The following is a 17,466-nucleotide window of genomic DNA, read 5'->3' as shown; positions in this document are numbered from 1 at the left end:
TAAATAAACAATTGATTTATTGAAAAAATTGTTTAAACAATTTTTTTTGTTATAAATAATAAAATAGGATGAAAGCGTGTAAAAAGCACTTCCCAAAACCCTCATAAAAAATTTAAATCGCGTAATTAGAAAGGAAGTTACAGGCGTTTGAAACTAACCCTTCAGGCATTGGGGTTGAAAATTCAACCCCCCCTCACTTGGGGAGGGTTGGTAATCCTGGTCTATAAGTTTGTGGATTAACTACTGTTGGGTAGGCGAACATATTCCCAGAATTTAGAGACAATCGAAAAACATGACTTTTTGAGTTGGGGCAGTTGAGGAATAATGCCCCATAGGTCAAAATTAATGTCAGTGTATGATATGGATACCATATTACAATGTAGTATATGTGTTACTCAAAATTAAAAAATGACATTTATTTTTAGTAATCTCTTATGGTTCACGAGATAATTGCTGTTAAAAATAACAATAATGGAAGGTTCCCCTCAGGTCCCAGTGGAATGTTCCCAAGCGGCGGAAATTTTACACGCTCGGGGAATGTTGCAAAGGTTCCCATGGAACGTTCTAGGTGCTTCCCGGAACGTTCCGTGCTATTAGAGGAGTTGGATTTTGAACCAAGGAGAATTTTTTAGTAAATAAAGACAAAAATTTAATTAAAAATGTTAAACTTGCAATACACAATTATGAATTTTAAACAAAAAAGTTAATTTTAAATGAAATAATTCAATTTTCAATTAAAGAGAAGAGTTTTCTACACAAAAGTTGCATTTTCAACTCGCGAATATAAATTTTCAACAAAGAATTAATTTTCAAGTAAATTGTTCAATTTTCAACAAAATTAATTATTTTTGAAGCCGAAAGTCGAATTCCGCACAAAGCAGTTAAGTTTTCCACCCGCAAATATAAATTTTTAACGAAAAAAGTTAATTTTAAATCCAATTTTTTAAGTTTTAGTTAAAAAACTAAACTTCAACTAAAAGAAAAAAGAAAAAAATAATTTTTTTTCAACAAATTGGTTCGATTTGTAACGAAAGAGATGAGTTTTTAACTAAAATTATGAATCGTCAACCAAAACATATTATTTTTAACCAAACTGTTGCAAAAACTTGAATAAAATGTTACCAAAAAGATAAGTCGAGACAAAAATAAGAATTTTATATAGAAAACTTGAATTTTTCACCCAATAATGGCAGTTTTTAACAAGGAAGATAATGTTCAACAAATTAGTTTAATTCTTAACTAAAAAAGATTAACTATTCAGGTGAAAAATTAACTTTCAATGCAAAAAAAACACAAATTTTCAAGCAACTAATTCAAAGAAGTAGTTGAATTTTTTAAATAAAAAGAAACGTTACATTTTAGAAAGAAAATAATTTAAATAAAAGAATTGTTTGAATAAAACAGTTAAATTTTCAACCCCAGAATATGAATTTTTCACAAAAAAGTTGATGTTCAACAAAGTAGTTAAATTTTCAACTAAACAAGAGGAATGTTAAATTGAAAACATTAATATTCAATAAAAAAATGCCAAACAAATAGTTGAATTACTACCAAATTGCTGTATTCTTTAGCAAAAAATATAAACGGTAAATTAATAAAACAGTTGGATTTTCTACCCGAAAATGTGAAATTTTAATAGAAAGATCAATATTAAAAAAATAGTGGAATTTTTACCCAAAAAAGATGTATTTTCAACAAAAAATTTAATAGTTGATATTTCGACTAAAAAGATTTTGATTTCAATCAAAAAACAAATAAAAATGCAAATTCTACCAAAAGAGGTTTTATCAATAAAAAATACGAATCTTCAAATCAATATATTGCAGTCGAGTAAGAATCAAATAATCTCTCTGATAATACTACAAAATTGTTTTGTAGGCAGTTTTTGAATTTTTAAGCTGAAAGAAGCGTTTTCAACATAACAGACGAATTTTCAACTTCAGAATGTGAATTATTAACAAAAAAATTATATTCAACAAAGGTTGCAACCAAACAATCCTTATTTAAATAAAAAACAAATGAAACAATTTGAAATTGCTACAAAAATATGTGAATCTGTAAACCAGAAAGACGAATTTTCAATAAAATATTTCAATTTTCAACTAAAAAGAAACTTTTCAGTTGAAAAAGAGAAAAAATTTCAATAAAACTGTTGAATTTGCAACCTAAACGGAGGAATTTTGAACTAAGAAGTATGAATTCCAAACAAAATTGTTAAACTCTTAAGAATCTAATTTAAATATTTAAATATATGTTTAATATGATTTTAATTTTAATATTTTAAACTACAAAAGATTAATTCCTAACCAAGGATATAACGGTAGACTTTTCAACCAAAAGGAATAAATTTTAAACGAAAAACAGTTGGATTTTATGATTGGGATCTATTAATTACGTTCGCCTGTAACCGGAAAAAATAGAAAAACGGGTAAATTTAATGTAATAATAAAACAATAACAATATGAAATCGGTTTATTTTTTATTTTTTAGTGATTCGCAGATTTGAAAAAATCTTACGTTAAAATGAGTTTAACCTTGTAACCCCCCCCCCCCCCTATGTAAGACAGCCAAGAATAATCATTGATCCCCTCCCCTTTACACAAAAAATTTGACATATATCACAATTATTCATAATTTAAAAAATTAAAATAACCAAGTTCATTTTTTTTCTAAATATTAAATCTTAGGATTATTTATAATTTTTTTTTTAATAAATAAATCTCCAAGCAATAGAAGAAGATAATTAAGAAGTAATGTTTAATTCACACAATTACACTTGAAAAAGTTTCTAATTAAGCCTAGGCGATCTTTTAAAGCTTAAAAGCATTTTTTTCAAACAGCATTGAGTTAATTATCTAATTGTTTAGGAAGGACGAATTGGAATTGTTTATATTTCTTATTTACTTTTACGGTTGATTTTTGAGAGATCTTCCTGCGATTGAGGAGATTGAGAGCAATAACGACTATAAAGCTTTTTGAGAGCTTTTTCCACTTCCTCCAAAGAGACTCTTCCTTTGCCTGCTTTCTCGGCTATTCTTTTCGCATCCTCAAGAGTTTCTTCCATCACGTCTTCTAAAATGGTTTTTAACACCGCTTGTGCCCTTGCTGATAAAATATATTGTTGGCCTGGAAATTCAATTCAAATTTCAATTTTTAAAAAATATAGCTCATGTTCAACCTTTAGTATTTTAAACAATTTTTCTACAAACTAGGTTGAAATTTCAACTCGAAAATATGAAATTTTAAGAAAAAAGTTCATTTTTAATCAATTAAGTTAATATGTACAATGTTTCACCACCTTCTAATGATTGTCCATTTGGTTTCAATATACGTAATTAAGGCATATTCACAAATAAAAATATTAATAAACAGGGCAAGATTGTTCCCATTGCTCTAGTTGAATTTTGAACTAAAAGCAATAAATTTTTAGCAAAAAATACAACAGTTAATTTGGCAGTTCAAACAATCTATTATGAACCGGAAAAAATTAATTTTCGGCAAAATTGTAAAATTTGTAATGAAAGAGATGGATCTTCAACGAATAAATTTAAATTTTAACAAAGTAGTTCGAATTGAAAATCATTTACTTAAGTTTTTATTTAAGAAGAATACAAAAATTGAATATTTGGTTAAATTTTCAACCAAAAATGTAGAGAAATAATTATAGGATTGTTTACCTTTGCCACGTTTATTTTTTTTAGACTTTTGCGGATTTCGCGCTTTCTTCTGGCCTGCTTTTCGCGGCATAGCAGACGATTACGAATTTATCGAAATTCTCGCGACGATGCAAACTATAAATTTATTAGGAAGCTGGAAATTTCATGTTGTAAGGAAAATTTGCTGAGATTATAGGTTTTGTGTCAAAGTGTCACGAAGGCAAATTTATGTAAAGTCATATTTGGCACAGGCGTGACACTTTTGTTTTGTTAGTTTACAATTTTCAATTGATGCTGCTTCTAAACACATTACGATTTTAATTTGAAAATATTTAATAATTCATGTCTCTAACTTAAAATATTTTTCCCATTAAATGGGATAAACGCATAAACTGCTCTCAAAACAGTAGACAAAAATATAGAAATTTATTATTTTAAATAAAATCAATTCATAGATACCACATTGAATTTCAATATCAAACTTTTAGGGTTATAAGTCGAAATTTATTATATTTTTAACAAAATGGTCTATTTTAAAATAAAAAAGTGGTTTTTGTTCCAAAAGAGATGAATTTTCAAGTCAAAAAGACAAGTTATTTACAAATCAGTTGAATTTAAATCCGAAAAATATGAATTTTTAACCCAATAGTTAGATTTTCTGCCAAAAAATATAAGTTTCCAACTACAAATGGAAGAGTTAATTTTTCAAGCCAAAAAATTGATTTTCAACAAAAAAACTAATTCCAAACCAAAAAGATGAATCCAATCAATAAGTTTAATTTTCTATCTAATTCAGAGATGAATTTAAACAAAAGGCATCAATTTTAAACCAAATAGTTGAATTTCCAACTAAAAACTACCAATTTTCCTCCAGAAATGGAATAATTAAATTCTCAGTTAAAAAAAAAAATTTTTAAATAAAAAGACGAATTTATAGCGTAACAGTTCAATATTTAACCAATAAAATAAGTTTCTAACAAATCAAATTAACTTTCAAGCAATTAGTTGCATTTTTAACGAAAAAAATTAATAGTTGACGTATCAATTAAAAATGTTTAATTTTAATCGAAAAATGGATTTGTTAAATTTTTATTCAAGAAAATTAATTTCGAAATAAAAGGAAACGATTTTTCAAGTACATAGTTGAATTTTCTACCAAAATAATAAAATTTGAACCCGCAAAAAAGATGAACTTTGAACAAAACAGTTGAATTTTTTATTTAAAAAGATGGGTTTTCTTCAAAAAAGTTTATATTTAACCAAATAGTGCAATTTTTAGTTAAAAACGACCAGTTTACAGAAAAAATGAAATAGTTAAGTTTGCAAGTCAAAAAATTAATTTTCTTTAAACTCTTTAAGCCAAAAAGATAATTTCTCTATAATACAGTTCAATTTAAGTAAACTATTTCAATCTAAAAAAACGTGCTTTGAGTCAAAAAGTCTAAAAATAGTTTAATTTTCAACCAAAAAGATGAAATCTTAATGAAAGATTAAATAGTTCTGAACCAAAAGTATAACATTAGGTTTTAAATTTAAAAACTTATCGTTCTATTAATTCAGTTCGTGTTTAAGCAAATAAACGAAAAAAATTAATTGTAAAATAGTTTTTCAAATGCACCATTATAAATTCTTAAGGTCTTTCAGAATTAAGCTTTTTAGATTTTTTATTTATTAATTTTGAAAGACTTGTAGAACAAAGTTTAAAGTTATTTTCAGAAGATTTGAAAATGATCTAAATACATAATTGTAGAATTTGTTTTTTTCTTAAAAGGGCTGTTTCCGAATTTACTTGAAAAATAGAGTATATTATTTTAATGGAAAAAGTCGATTTTTATCAGACATGGGATTTTTATTAAACAATAAATTGTATAGGAAACCGTCGTCGAACTCTTCTACGCTATGGAAGGTTCAAGATATTTTTCAATGCTTCAGATAGAATTACGTCTTTAATATCGTTGGAGGATGAAGCTTAATTGTCTTGTCAGGAATTCTATACATCTGCGAGGAAGTGTATCGGATCCGATATATGGTTCTTATTTTTTCTTATTTTTCTGGAATTTGCTCCTGATGCTTGGCCTTTTATAAGTACATATTTCATACAAGTTCTGTGTGGAGTGGTCTAGAAAGTCGACTTTCAGTTTTTTGTGATAGATTTCCCACAATTTCTTTGTTTTTGGAAAAAGAAACTCGCTATTTTGCTTAAATGCGTACCTCCAGTCTTTTGAAAATAACCTGGGGTTTTAAATGAGAAAAGCTCCTTTTTAGAATAAAGAATAATAAGTTATAAAAAATAATAAGTTATAAAAATGCAAAATAGAATCGATTTTTTAAATTATATAATGGTTCATAACTTCCTTGCTTCTTAATACAATGTTTTAAATATTATAGGCCAATCGATTTGTCTCTAATCAAGGAATTTTTGCATTCTTGTAACAATTTTGAATTCTGTTAATGAAAAAAGTTTAACAGTAAAATACTGTTTAAAAAAAATATTATACATGATCATAATTGTTTTTACTCTTCACTAAAATATATTAATATTATAGGTCAATCAACTCGCCTCAAATCAAAGAATCTGTTTTATTCTTGCATAAATATAGGCCAATTAATGTATGCGTAGCCTAAGCCAAAAAATTCGTCTTTAATCAACGAATCTGTTTCGTTTCTGCAACAATTTAAAATTATGTTAATGAAAACAGCTTATATGTAAAAAGACCGATTTTTAAATTATCATGCATGACCATTATTTCCTTACTCTTGAATAAAATATATTGATATAGGTCAATTGACTCTTTGGAGTCAACGAATTTGTTGTATTCTTTCATTAATTTTGAAGTATCCGGATGAGAAAATATTTACTAGAAAAATGGATATTTCTACAAATATGTATAAATGATGATGTCTTTCTTACTCCCTGATAAAACTTATTAATATTATAGGTCAATTAATGTATTAATATCCTAAGTCAACCAATTCGTCTTTAATCGAGGAATCTGTTTCGCTTCTGCAGCAATTTTGAGTTATGTTAATGAAAAAGTTTAACTATAGAAAACCGATTTGCTTGTACTATTTGCTCTCTGATAATATTTATTAGGAACATAGGTCAATTAATGTATTAATATCCTGAGTCAATCGATTCGTCTTTAATCAAGGAATCTATTCCGTTTCTGTAACAATTTTGAATTATGTTAATGAAAAAGTTTAACTATAAAAAAACCATTTATTAATTATTATACACGACCATAATTTTCTTACTCTCCAATAAAATGTATTCATGTAGATCAATCAACTCATCTTGCATTAACTATAACTTTCTTGCTCTGTAATAACATTTATTATTATTATAGGTCAATCGAATTATCTCGAGTCAATTGTTACGACTACAAAGTTTCCTTTATGATGAAGACAAATATATAAATTTAAATTAAAAATTATGTTTTTCAACTTATATAAGATTCTATATTAAAAATGTTAAAAGATTAGAATTTTGGTCTTTAAATATTAATATTCTAAGAAAATAGAAAAAATGTCAGGAAAAATCACAGAAAAGTCAGGGAATTTTGAAAATTATTTTTTTCGGCCATGTCGTTTTTCAGAAAAATGTATTACAGGGGAGATCACTCTACAGTGGCTAATAAACATACAGTGGATAATTATTAATTAAAAGCACAAATATACCTAACCCTCGTACACACTATGCGTCACTAAGAACTTTAAATCGATGTTTGTCAGGAATATCTTTTAAGGCACAAACTTTAGTCAGAAATATCAAAATTCGAAAATACGTCAAATTTTTAGATTTTTTTTCTCGAAACAATGGCTTTTTAAATTGGTTTTTAATGTGTGAATAATTACATCTTTTTTAATTTTCAAGTGCTAGAATGGGTTACGGCACCCGGAAGTTTTTTCAGCAATGTGTTTTTCCGAAAAGTTTTCTTATTTTTTGCAAAATATTTACTCTACGCAATTAATTTCCATATATTTTTACAATATTTATTTTTGCGAGACTCTGGGCTTCAATTTGAAAACAAAAATACATACCACTAAGTCTGTTTAAACCGGAGATACTACAGTTTGAAGTTTGATCGGGTCTGCTCGATCCGTCCTAGTTGGAACGGAAAATTTCGAGGTTCTAGCACTTAAGGGTTAAACAACACGAATTATTTCTATAATATTTTTGGAATATTTCAGAATTTTTTTAAGTTGAGCGAATGAGTAGTTTTAAAATGGTAGACCGCGAAAAAGTACATAGGGTCTCACAGACCCACAGTGTGCTCCATGATCGAAAAAATAGGTGTGTGCTTCGAGGGTTACAATAATTATTTCAAATTTTTATTTGCTAACGCCTATAGTTTCTTAGTTATTAATTAAATTAAATAAATTAGTATTTTTGATTAATGATTATCTACTGTAGGTTCATTATCTACTCTATGGCGGTCTCTCTTACACATTTTGATCCTTCCTTTTTTTCTTTAATGTATTATTGAAAATATTTTACCTAAAAATAATGAATGAAATAATTTTTATTTTTAGTTTTGGATTGCGTGGTCTCTGGTTGGGGTCCGTGGTCCACTTGTGATAGCGAATGTGGTCCCGGTAGCCAATCCAGGTCGAGGATGGTGGTGAGAAATGCGGAAAATGGAGGAAAACACTGTCCACAGCTAATGCAGCACCGTGGCTGCCAGGGAATTAAGTGTCATACACGTAATCCCAAGTTTGCCTTGAAAGGTAAGAGCTTTTACCACCCAATTTAATTATTTTCGGGGTATAGATACAAATTAAATAGTTTAAGTGTACAATTCTTAAATAGTTGCCTGTAGTTTTGTCGGGTTTTATATGTGAATAATAACTTTAATAAATATAAATACTAGTATATTACCTTGTTATAAGTAACTAAGTTACTAAAAGGTTACGTTATTTGTAACTTTGAGGGAAATTACGATACTGCAGTGGAAATTGGAATTATGACGGGTGTTGGACATTTATCGCAATGGCCTTGACGTAAATTCAGACAGACCATACGGAAACAATGGCATGTGAACCATTTCCTAATATTACGCAATACATGCGATTGAGTACCAGCGCACTACCCTTTTGTGCCCACGCTGCTGGCGGTTAAGCATGGTTGATCAACCCCCTCTTGATCCCAAGGGGCTCAACTCTCAGCTCTAAACCGCTGTGGCAATATTTCTCGGAAGGACATAAACTCGGACGCCCAAATTTCAAGTCCCAGTGTATTTTAAAAAGTGACTTGTAACGTAAGTTACCTACGAATTTTTAAGTAACTTGTAAGCTTAACTTTAGTTACTTTTAAATTACTTTGTGTTTTTATATCTTCTATTAAAAAAGATTTATGGGTCAGTTATTGGTAGAAAATTCATCTCTTTTGGTTCAAGATTGAGCTTTTTTCTTGAAAAGGCGTTTTTTGGTTAAATTAAACCGTGATTGACTTCAAACGAGAATTAATTTTTGTTGAAATTATATCAACGATTATATTTTTCGTTGAGAATTCATCAATTTTTGATGAAAATTCAACTAGTTGGTTTACAGTTCATGTATTTCGTCAAAAATTAAACTATTTTTGTAGAAAGTTCAACTACACCATACTCATGGCTTAGTAATAATGTCGAGGGCTGCCTCGTTTTGACCTTGTCACTAAATCGGGGAAATCGAATCGTAAACAGTCTCGGCTGCCTGAACTGTTGGCAATTGAAATGTATAATATTGCGCAATACCCTCGACTGAGTATTCGTGCACTGTGGCCCTTCCGAGGCGATAGTCGCAACCGCTCTCGCCCCCTGAGAAACTGCGTGGGGCCAGCCAACTCGGGTTACTAAAACGCGGTTTTGGTGAATTTAACGTAAAAGTAACTTTTTTTTGCCATTTTTTTTATTTGAAAATACAACTGTTTTGTAAAAAAATCGTCTTTTTGACCTTAAAAATCAACAATTTAGTGGAAATAGAAAAATAATCCGACTTGGTTGAGGAATCAGGAATTTTGTTTTAAAGTCGTATTTTTTGGTTGAAATAATCACTGTAATATTTTTCATGTAGAATAAATCTATTTTGGATGAAAAATTTAACTGCTTGGTTGAAAATTCATGTATTTCGTTAAAAATTAATGCATTTCTTTAAAAATTAAACTCTTTTGGGATAAAGTCTAACTATTTAATTGAAAAGTAACTTTTATGTTGAAAATTAATCTTTTTGCCTTGAAAATGCAAAGGTTTTTCTAAAAATTCGTCCATTTGGCTCAAAATTCAAAAATTTGATGGAGAAATGTCGTCTTTCGTGGATCAAACTTCACTTTCTTCTTTTCAAAATTGATCTCTTTTGATTTGTTTTGATTCCGCTATTTTGTTAAAAATTAATTCTTTTTTGGTTGAAATCAACTGGTTTTTATTTCAAGCTGAAATATTTTTCAGTAGAAACAATATCAACTATTATATTTTTCGTCGAGAATGCATCTATTTTGGTTACAAATTCTTGTATTTTGTTAAAAATTCAACTAGTTGGTTCAAAAATATCAAAAGATTTGGTTGGAAATTTATATTTTTGGCTTTAAAATTTGTAGTTAAAATATTCATCACTTTTAGTAAAATATTTGTGTAAAGGGTTTAGCTTTTTTTTGAAAATTCGACTTTTTTGTTAAAGAATTTAACTATTTCGTTGAAAATGCAGTTGTTTAATTGAGTTTTCATAGTTTTAGCTGCAAATTTATTTCTTTGGTTGAAAAATTTATATTTTGTTTCAAATTCGTTTTTTTTTGTAGAAAATTTAACTATTTGGTTGAAAATTAATTTTTTGTTGGAACTTTTACTCTTTTGTTAAAAATTCGTCTCAATAGTTTGCAAATGATATTTTTTTAATTGTATTTTCTTTAATTGAAAGAAACTTTTCTTTGACTCAGAGTAAATGAATATTTTTCTTTGATTCAGATATTTCGTTTGAAATCAAGAATTTTTTTTCATAAAAAGAGATATTTCGGGTTTCACTCGTGTAAAAAACTACGGCAAACAATTCGTAGTTTTTTACACGAGTGAAACCCGAAATATCTCTTTTTATCAAAATGAATCATCGTGAAAGCATAAAATCTAATTTTTTTTCAGCAAAAATTGGGTGATCTACTTTTCTAAATTTTACAACAGATTGAAATGCAAATAAACATGTCTAAAGTCTTTAGTAAAAAATGTTGATCTTCTACGTTTTGGTTAAAAATATAATTTTAAGTGATTTGATCAAAGATTTGAGAATATTGCACAATCAACTTTTATTACGTTTTATTAGCGTTCATTAGGATTGAAATCGTGCTAAAAAGTTTTAAGCTATTTGAGTAAGACATTGAAATTACATCATTTTTAATTGTTATACTTACAACTTGCATAGTTTTTTTATTATAAAGTTTCAACATTAAAAATTCTTTAATGTGGAGTTTTACAGTTAAAAGATTTAGCATTTGGAAGAGTTGCTACTGACATTTCTTTAATTATTTAGACAATGTAGAATTAAAATAGATTGACAATAAGTTGAAAATTTTTAATTTTAATATTATCTGATTAAAATTTTTTGAATTTTTAAGATTTTTTCATTTTTAGTGTGTCAGGATTCAGAATGATACAATTAATTTTTTGTTGGAATAGCTCAATCTTGACGGTTAAAATGGCAAACTTAAAACTTGTATACGTAGATTTTCAAAATTAAAAACTCTACAATTTTAAAGATTTACCAATGAAAGTTCTACACTTTTTAAAGAGTTATAATTCAGAAATATTCAATATTGAAAACATAAAATTGAAAATCAATCAATTTTAAATATTTATATTTACATAGTATGCAATTTTTGTCGTTCATTTTTTGTCGTTTAATTTTAAGATTTAAAATTGGAAATTCGTTATTTTGACGATTTGCCATTAAAATTTCTTCAATTTTTAAGGTTTTCAATTAAATATTTTTGAATTTCTCAAGGTCGTTATTATTTAGAAAGATGCGATTAAAATTTTTCTTTTTAATAGCTTAATTTTGAAGTCAAAATTAAAGAAATTTAAATGAGATTAAAATCAAATTTAAAATCCTATCTAACGTCTAATAATCAAATTAATGTGCAGAATTCCTAAAAATAAAACCAAGAATCCATCGACCAAATTCGGACAACCACCAGAAAATGTTCTATTGAAATTTGAAAACAACAAATAAAGAAAAACACCTTTTTCCTCTTAAAAAGAAAAGAAAAGAATTTTCCTCCTTGAAAAAAATAAAAAAGAGGAAAGAAAAATGAAAAGTTACCCAACTAAATCCCCTTCTCACTGGATAAAAATATTCTAGCAGGCCTGCTGAGTATTTTTTATTTTTTGTTTATTTTTTTTTGTTTGCCTCGATAAGGTTGATGTATGAGTGCCGAAATGTTGGTGTTTATTTTCTACAAATGTTTTTTTTATTGTGATTTGACGATAATAAAAAAAAGAAGATCGAAAGAAAAAAAGAGAAGAAAGGGGATTTGGTTTGTTTGCCTTCTCACTTTTCTCTCCTCTTTTCTATTTGTTTGTCCAAGGAGAAAAATTCTTTTCTTTTCTTTTTCAGAGGAAAAAAGTGCTTGTCTTTATTTGTTTTTATCAAATTTCAAAAGGAACCAGGGCCGTGGCCAGCCGTAAGGCCCGAAGGGCCCGGCACCCCTCCTCCCGAAATTCCGCGAATTTTAAAATTTTCCTATAGATGTAAAAAAATCTAAATTATAACTACGTTTTGGCCCCACTCCCCAAACCTAATTTCTGGCTACGAACCTGACAGGAATATTTTCTGGTAATTGTCCAAATTTGGTCGTTGGATTCTTGGTTTTATTTTCAGGAATTCTGCACATTAATTTTGAAGATTAAAATCAAAAACTCTTTAATTAAAAAAATTTGTCAATCAAATTTTTTTAATTTGAATAATTTTGACGATTAAAAATGAAAAGTGTTCTATTATAAATCTTTCACAATAAAGAAATTTCGAATGTCAATTATAAAAATTCCAGAATTTTAAATTGTAAAATTTAAAACTTGCATATCTTTTAATTGTTAATTTTTCGAATTAAAAACTTTATATTTAAAGATTTAGAATTAAAAGTTCTATAATGTTAAAGAATTTCTTTCGCAAGATTTATAATTGAAAATTCTGGGCTTTTAATGATTCTCAATTTCAAATTCTTAATTTTTAAATAATAAAAAATTAATTAATTGATCATTTTTATATATTAAAATGATGTAATTTTTAATGTTTTAAGGGTTTCATGGAAATTATACTCTTTTACTAAGTGGGGAAGTATTGGGAAGCGAGGGGAAATTATTAGAGGAAAGTAGGAGAAGTGAGTGATGTGGAAGTGAGGAGAAATGCGGGAATGTGAAGAATAAATCTGGAAAAATTAGAGGAGGGGAAGTAGGTAAAGTGAGGGAATAGGTCAGGAATAAGAAAGTTTGAGGAAGTATAGTGAGGAGAAATGAGGGGGAGAAAAGTAGATGAAGTCCATGAAATGAGGGGCTGTGAAGTAGGGGAAATAAGGGAGTGGGTTGAGGGGAAATGTGGTAAGGAAAATCAGGGATTCAGAGAAAATAATGGTAAGTGGAGAAAATGATTTTTAAATGAGGGTGTGCAGGGGAGGGGAAGGGAGGTGGGGCAAGGGGTCTTTAGTTTTTATTATTATTATTATAAAAAAAAAACATTTCTGTGTTGAAATGTTGTCACAGGCTTATACTGCCCAACATGTCAAAGGCATTTTTGGTTAGAGATGGATTTTTACTTGATCATTTTTGCACAGGGCTGCCCCGGTATATATCATCAGTCACGGACGCATGTTTATAATGCAATCAAGTGATCTGATGAGAGCAGTCTTCCCAGACATATTGGACAAATCCTGGTTTTACCCCATCATTGACGGACTGGGTTGCAGTCAAGTACACGATGAGGGGATCTACATCTTAAAGTGGGTTCCGAACCACCAGAACCTCGGTAGAGGTACATTGAAAAATTTCTAGAGGTACCGCCTCAGGGATCGAACCCCGGACCTCTGAGGTGAAGTCCGAGTGTCTAACCAACTGAGCCACCGAGGCTTTTATTATTATTATTATTATTATTATTATTATTACACCATTAAGTCAATTCCCTTTCGAGATAGGTGTGACTCAATCGGGGGGGGGGGGGGGGGGGGGGGGGGGGGGGGGGATGGAGTAATGTGAGGGAGGGATATAAAATTTGTAGATTGATCTAGAATTCTCGTGATATTTATTTAAATAACACTTTCGTTCTGTAACACTGCTCCGACCCAGGTTGCTGATCAATCTCTCTAGCAATCACCCAAGTATCCAAGGTCCTTTGTTGCAGGCGTCATTCACTCTACTGGCACTCTTTTTTATTAACTATTTGTCGCCATATTTTTCTGTCCTGATATACTACTCTAGTTTCTTTTATGCCCACGCGCTTTTTCATGCAGGCTCTCGTGCTTCTGTGGCTTGTTATGTCTCTTATAACTAGGATCTCATTCACACAATCTAACCATTCTTTCCGCGGTCTGCCTGTGGGTACGTTGCCATTTACCTTACCTTGATACACTTGTTTCGTTAGTCGTTCATTTGGCATTCTCTCAACATGCCCGAACCATTTTAACCGATTTCTTTGTCATGTGTCTACTAGCGTCTCTTCTGCACCACATTCTTTGAGAATTATTTCGCTACTCACTTTGTTCATCAGAGTTTCCCCGCATATCATGCGCAAAAATCTCATGCCAATTGCATTAACTTTACTCTTATCTTTTTCTTGATAGGTCCATGTTTCGCTACCGTATAGTACAGTCGGTACAAATATAGAGTTATGTATTGCCATTTTAGCTTTATTTGATATATTTTTACTGCTGATAAGGGGATCTGCTCTACCTGGTAAATAAGCTACCAAGGTACACGAACTTATCAAATGTTTCAATTCTCTCATCATTTAATACAATATTGCATAGTGTTTTCTCACTCTTTCGTTCAAACACCATAGTTTTTGTTTTATTTGCGTTAATTTTGAGGCCCATGCTATTCATGCTTGAATTCAGTTTATTCAACATTCTTTGCAAGTCTTCGATGGATTCTGCCATAACAATCTTATCATTTGCAAATGCTAACCCACGTACCCTTACTGTTTCGAGATCCACACCCTTTTCTTCGAAAAGAGCCATTCTTAAACACTTGTCCATAAATAATATAAAAAACCATGAAGACATAACGCATTCTTGTCTAACTCCTTGAATAATAGCGAAACAGTCACTCAAATTCCCATTTATCCTTACACTTGCTTTGCTGCCCGTATATATTGTTTTTATAGGTTGTAGGAGCCATCCATTGACTCCGTACTCTTTCAGGACTTCCCAAAGTTTACTTCTATCTATCTTGTCATAAGCTTTCGCTAGGTCAACAAATGCATAGAAAACTTTTCTTCCTACTCTCAAATTTTTTCTGTGATTTGCCTCAACCTAACTATTTGATCCGTCCATGACCTTACTGGCATAAACCCACTTTGGACTTCACAGAAAAACGCTGGTGTTAAATTTGTTGCAGCTTTAATTTCATTGGGCTCCCAATGATCATTTGAGAGTTTTCAGGTCTCAAATGTATTCTTCTGGACGTAGGTGTCCATGTGGGCATCTAGGGGAAAGTATCATTTGGAGACTGAATTTTGGCTCATGTAGAGTTGTGGAGTTCTGAACCGCGCTGTCAGCCACCTGAATACCTGTCAAAGCAACTATTTGCTTTGCGATATCAGCCTAAATAATTGTTAATAAGGAAACCAATTGAAACAATATTTACCTAATTTTCTAATTTCTTTGATTCAATAGGGCGTACCAGTCACTTAGAATAAAATTATAACTTCCTCATGCAACTTCCAAAAGTTAGGTTAGTCATTTTCACTCCAATCACTAGCTCACTTCACTTCGTTGAATACTGAGGGGATAACAATTCACCAAATGCATGGGAATCAGTTAATTTTTGCTCTATTTTTCTAATATCTTCGTAGAAAGTAATTTTTCTGTATAAGTGCAATTGAAAAATAGTTTTTCTTTTTTAGGGACTATTTAATGCAATAATAAAATGATAATAATTTTCATTCATGCGTGCGTTATGGCTGAGTGCTGTTTGTCTACCCTTTGAAGCGCGATTCCAAATTACATTGAAAAACAATTCTTTTAATTTAAATAAATAATTATTAAAATATACACAAGAATGTATACAAATTGTGTAACTTTTGATTACAGACAAGAAAAAAATTTATAACACATACATTTGATGAATAACAGTTTATTTTCATTGAATTTGAAAGACTGACTAATATTTCTCAAAATATTTGTTAATAGATACATTTTTTTAAATACCATATGATATTTCAGCAACTTGATATATAGAAGCTAATTGCAGAATATAATAGGGAAAATATTTGAATAATTCTAAAACAAAATTTCAGATTGTTCTTTTCTATTGAGACGTGACAAAACGACGCTTGAAGTAAAAAAAAAGAAAGCATAACTACAATGCAGTCGTGATAATTTATGTATTTATAGGTTATATAATTATATTAATTCCTAGAAAAATACATACAAAATATTAAAAACTTACAAATAATTATTTTCAATCACTTTTTTAAAAAATTTCTTTTTAAATTAAATTGTTTGTAAAATATAATTTGGTCTTTGGAATTCACTGAACATAAACTGTAATTAATATATGTGTTGTATTTGTTTTTGCCTGAAACGAAAGTTACACAATTTGTATATATCCTTGTTGATATTTTAATAATCATTTACTTAAGTTACTAGAATTGTTTTTTAATGTAATTTTGAATCGCGCGCCAAGTGCGGCCAGTAATCGGTCAGCCCTAATGCAAGCGCAGTAGCTCAGGGTGCCAACATTGGCATTATTGGTCCACAGTACAAACCGGAAAAATAAATCAAATCAGCCGGCAGGAAAACGTTGGGATATGAAAGCCTCAATTAGGTATTTTCACTTCAACCATCAGCTAACTTTACTTTGTTAAAAGCTGAGGAGGAAAAATGGATCAAATGAATGTAACAAAACTTTATTTCTGTAATATATTTGTAATTGATCATCATTAATATTATTATTTTATTATTTTATTAAATAGTAATTAAAAAATAAAAACTATCTTTTAACTACATTATATAGAAAAAAATACCTTTTACGAAGAAGTTAGCAAAATAGGGCAAAAATGAACTGAATCCCATACATTTGGTCCCTTATTTTCCCCTCAGCAATCTACGAAGTGAAGTTAGCTGTTTATTGAAGTGAAAATACCTAATAGGCTTTTATCTTATCAGTTTGAATGTTCCTGCCACTATATTTGAAACATTGCAATGTTTCACGAAACTCCCAATGTTTCATGAAACTTTTCATCAGGCTAAAGTTTCATGCAAATTTACATCCCTACTCATCGCGAAAAACAAAATTCTGTTTTTATTATACAATTGTATTTACCTTATCTTTCATGTATGACACGGGCCAATGCAAGATTAGATATCTAAAATACGTTTAAACTTCTGCGGAAAATCTAGTGGAAATTCGTTCGAACGACCAGGCATCAATTTCAATGCAGACGGTCACGACTTAGTTTGTACATCCCGGCTTTGGTGGTTTGAATGTCATATAGTAGGTTTTCACTAACCTAACATTTGGATATTACATCACGCCAAGTACGAGGGTGGATTGATAAGTTTCCGGCCTGACCAAGAAAAACAACGTTTTTAAGAATTTTTTTTTTTTATTTCTCAACATAATCTCCTCCAAGGCTG

General features: G+C 29.5%; 2 protein-coding genes across 2 annotated transcripts in view; one reads left to right on the top strand and one right to left on the bottom strand.

Moving 5' to 3' along the window:
- LOC117170391 (somatomedin-B and thrombospondin type-1 domain-containing protein-like) overlaps window positions 1-17,466 on the top strand; it is a 151,287-nt gene that overhangs the window by 83,122 nt on the left and 50,699 nt on the right. Inside the window, exon 2 of the mRNA XM_033357159.1 lies at window positions 8,190-8,384. Coding sequence (XP_033213050.1) covers window positions 8,190-8,384 — 195 coding nt within the window. The remainder of the gene's footprint in view (window positions 1-8,189; window positions 8,385-17,466) is intronic.
- LOC117170392 lies at window positions 2,767-3,886 on the bottom strand. Its single transcript, XM_033357160.1, has 2 exons — window positions 3,678-3,886; window positions 2,767-3,126 (listed from the first exon to the last, which is right to left on the bottom strand). The coding sequence occupies exons 1-2, from the start codon at window positions 3,745-3,747 to the stop codon at window positions 2,897-2,899; spliced, it is 300 nt and encodes a 99-aa protein (XP_033213051.1). The 5' UTR covers window positions 3,748-3,886; the 3' UTR covers window positions 2,767-2,896.

Source organism: Belonocnema kinseyi, chromosome 3 (assembly GCF_010883055.1).
Source record: "Belonocnema kinseyi isolate 2016_QV_RU_SX_M_011 chromosome 3, B_treatae_v1, whole genome shotgun sequence".
Lineage (NCBI taxonomy): Eukaryota > Metazoa > Arthropoda > Insecta > Hymenoptera > Cynipidae > Belonocnema > Belonocnema kinseyi.
The sequence above is the reverse complement of the archived record's forward strand: the minus strand, read 5'-3'. Positions and strand labels throughout refer to the sequence as shown.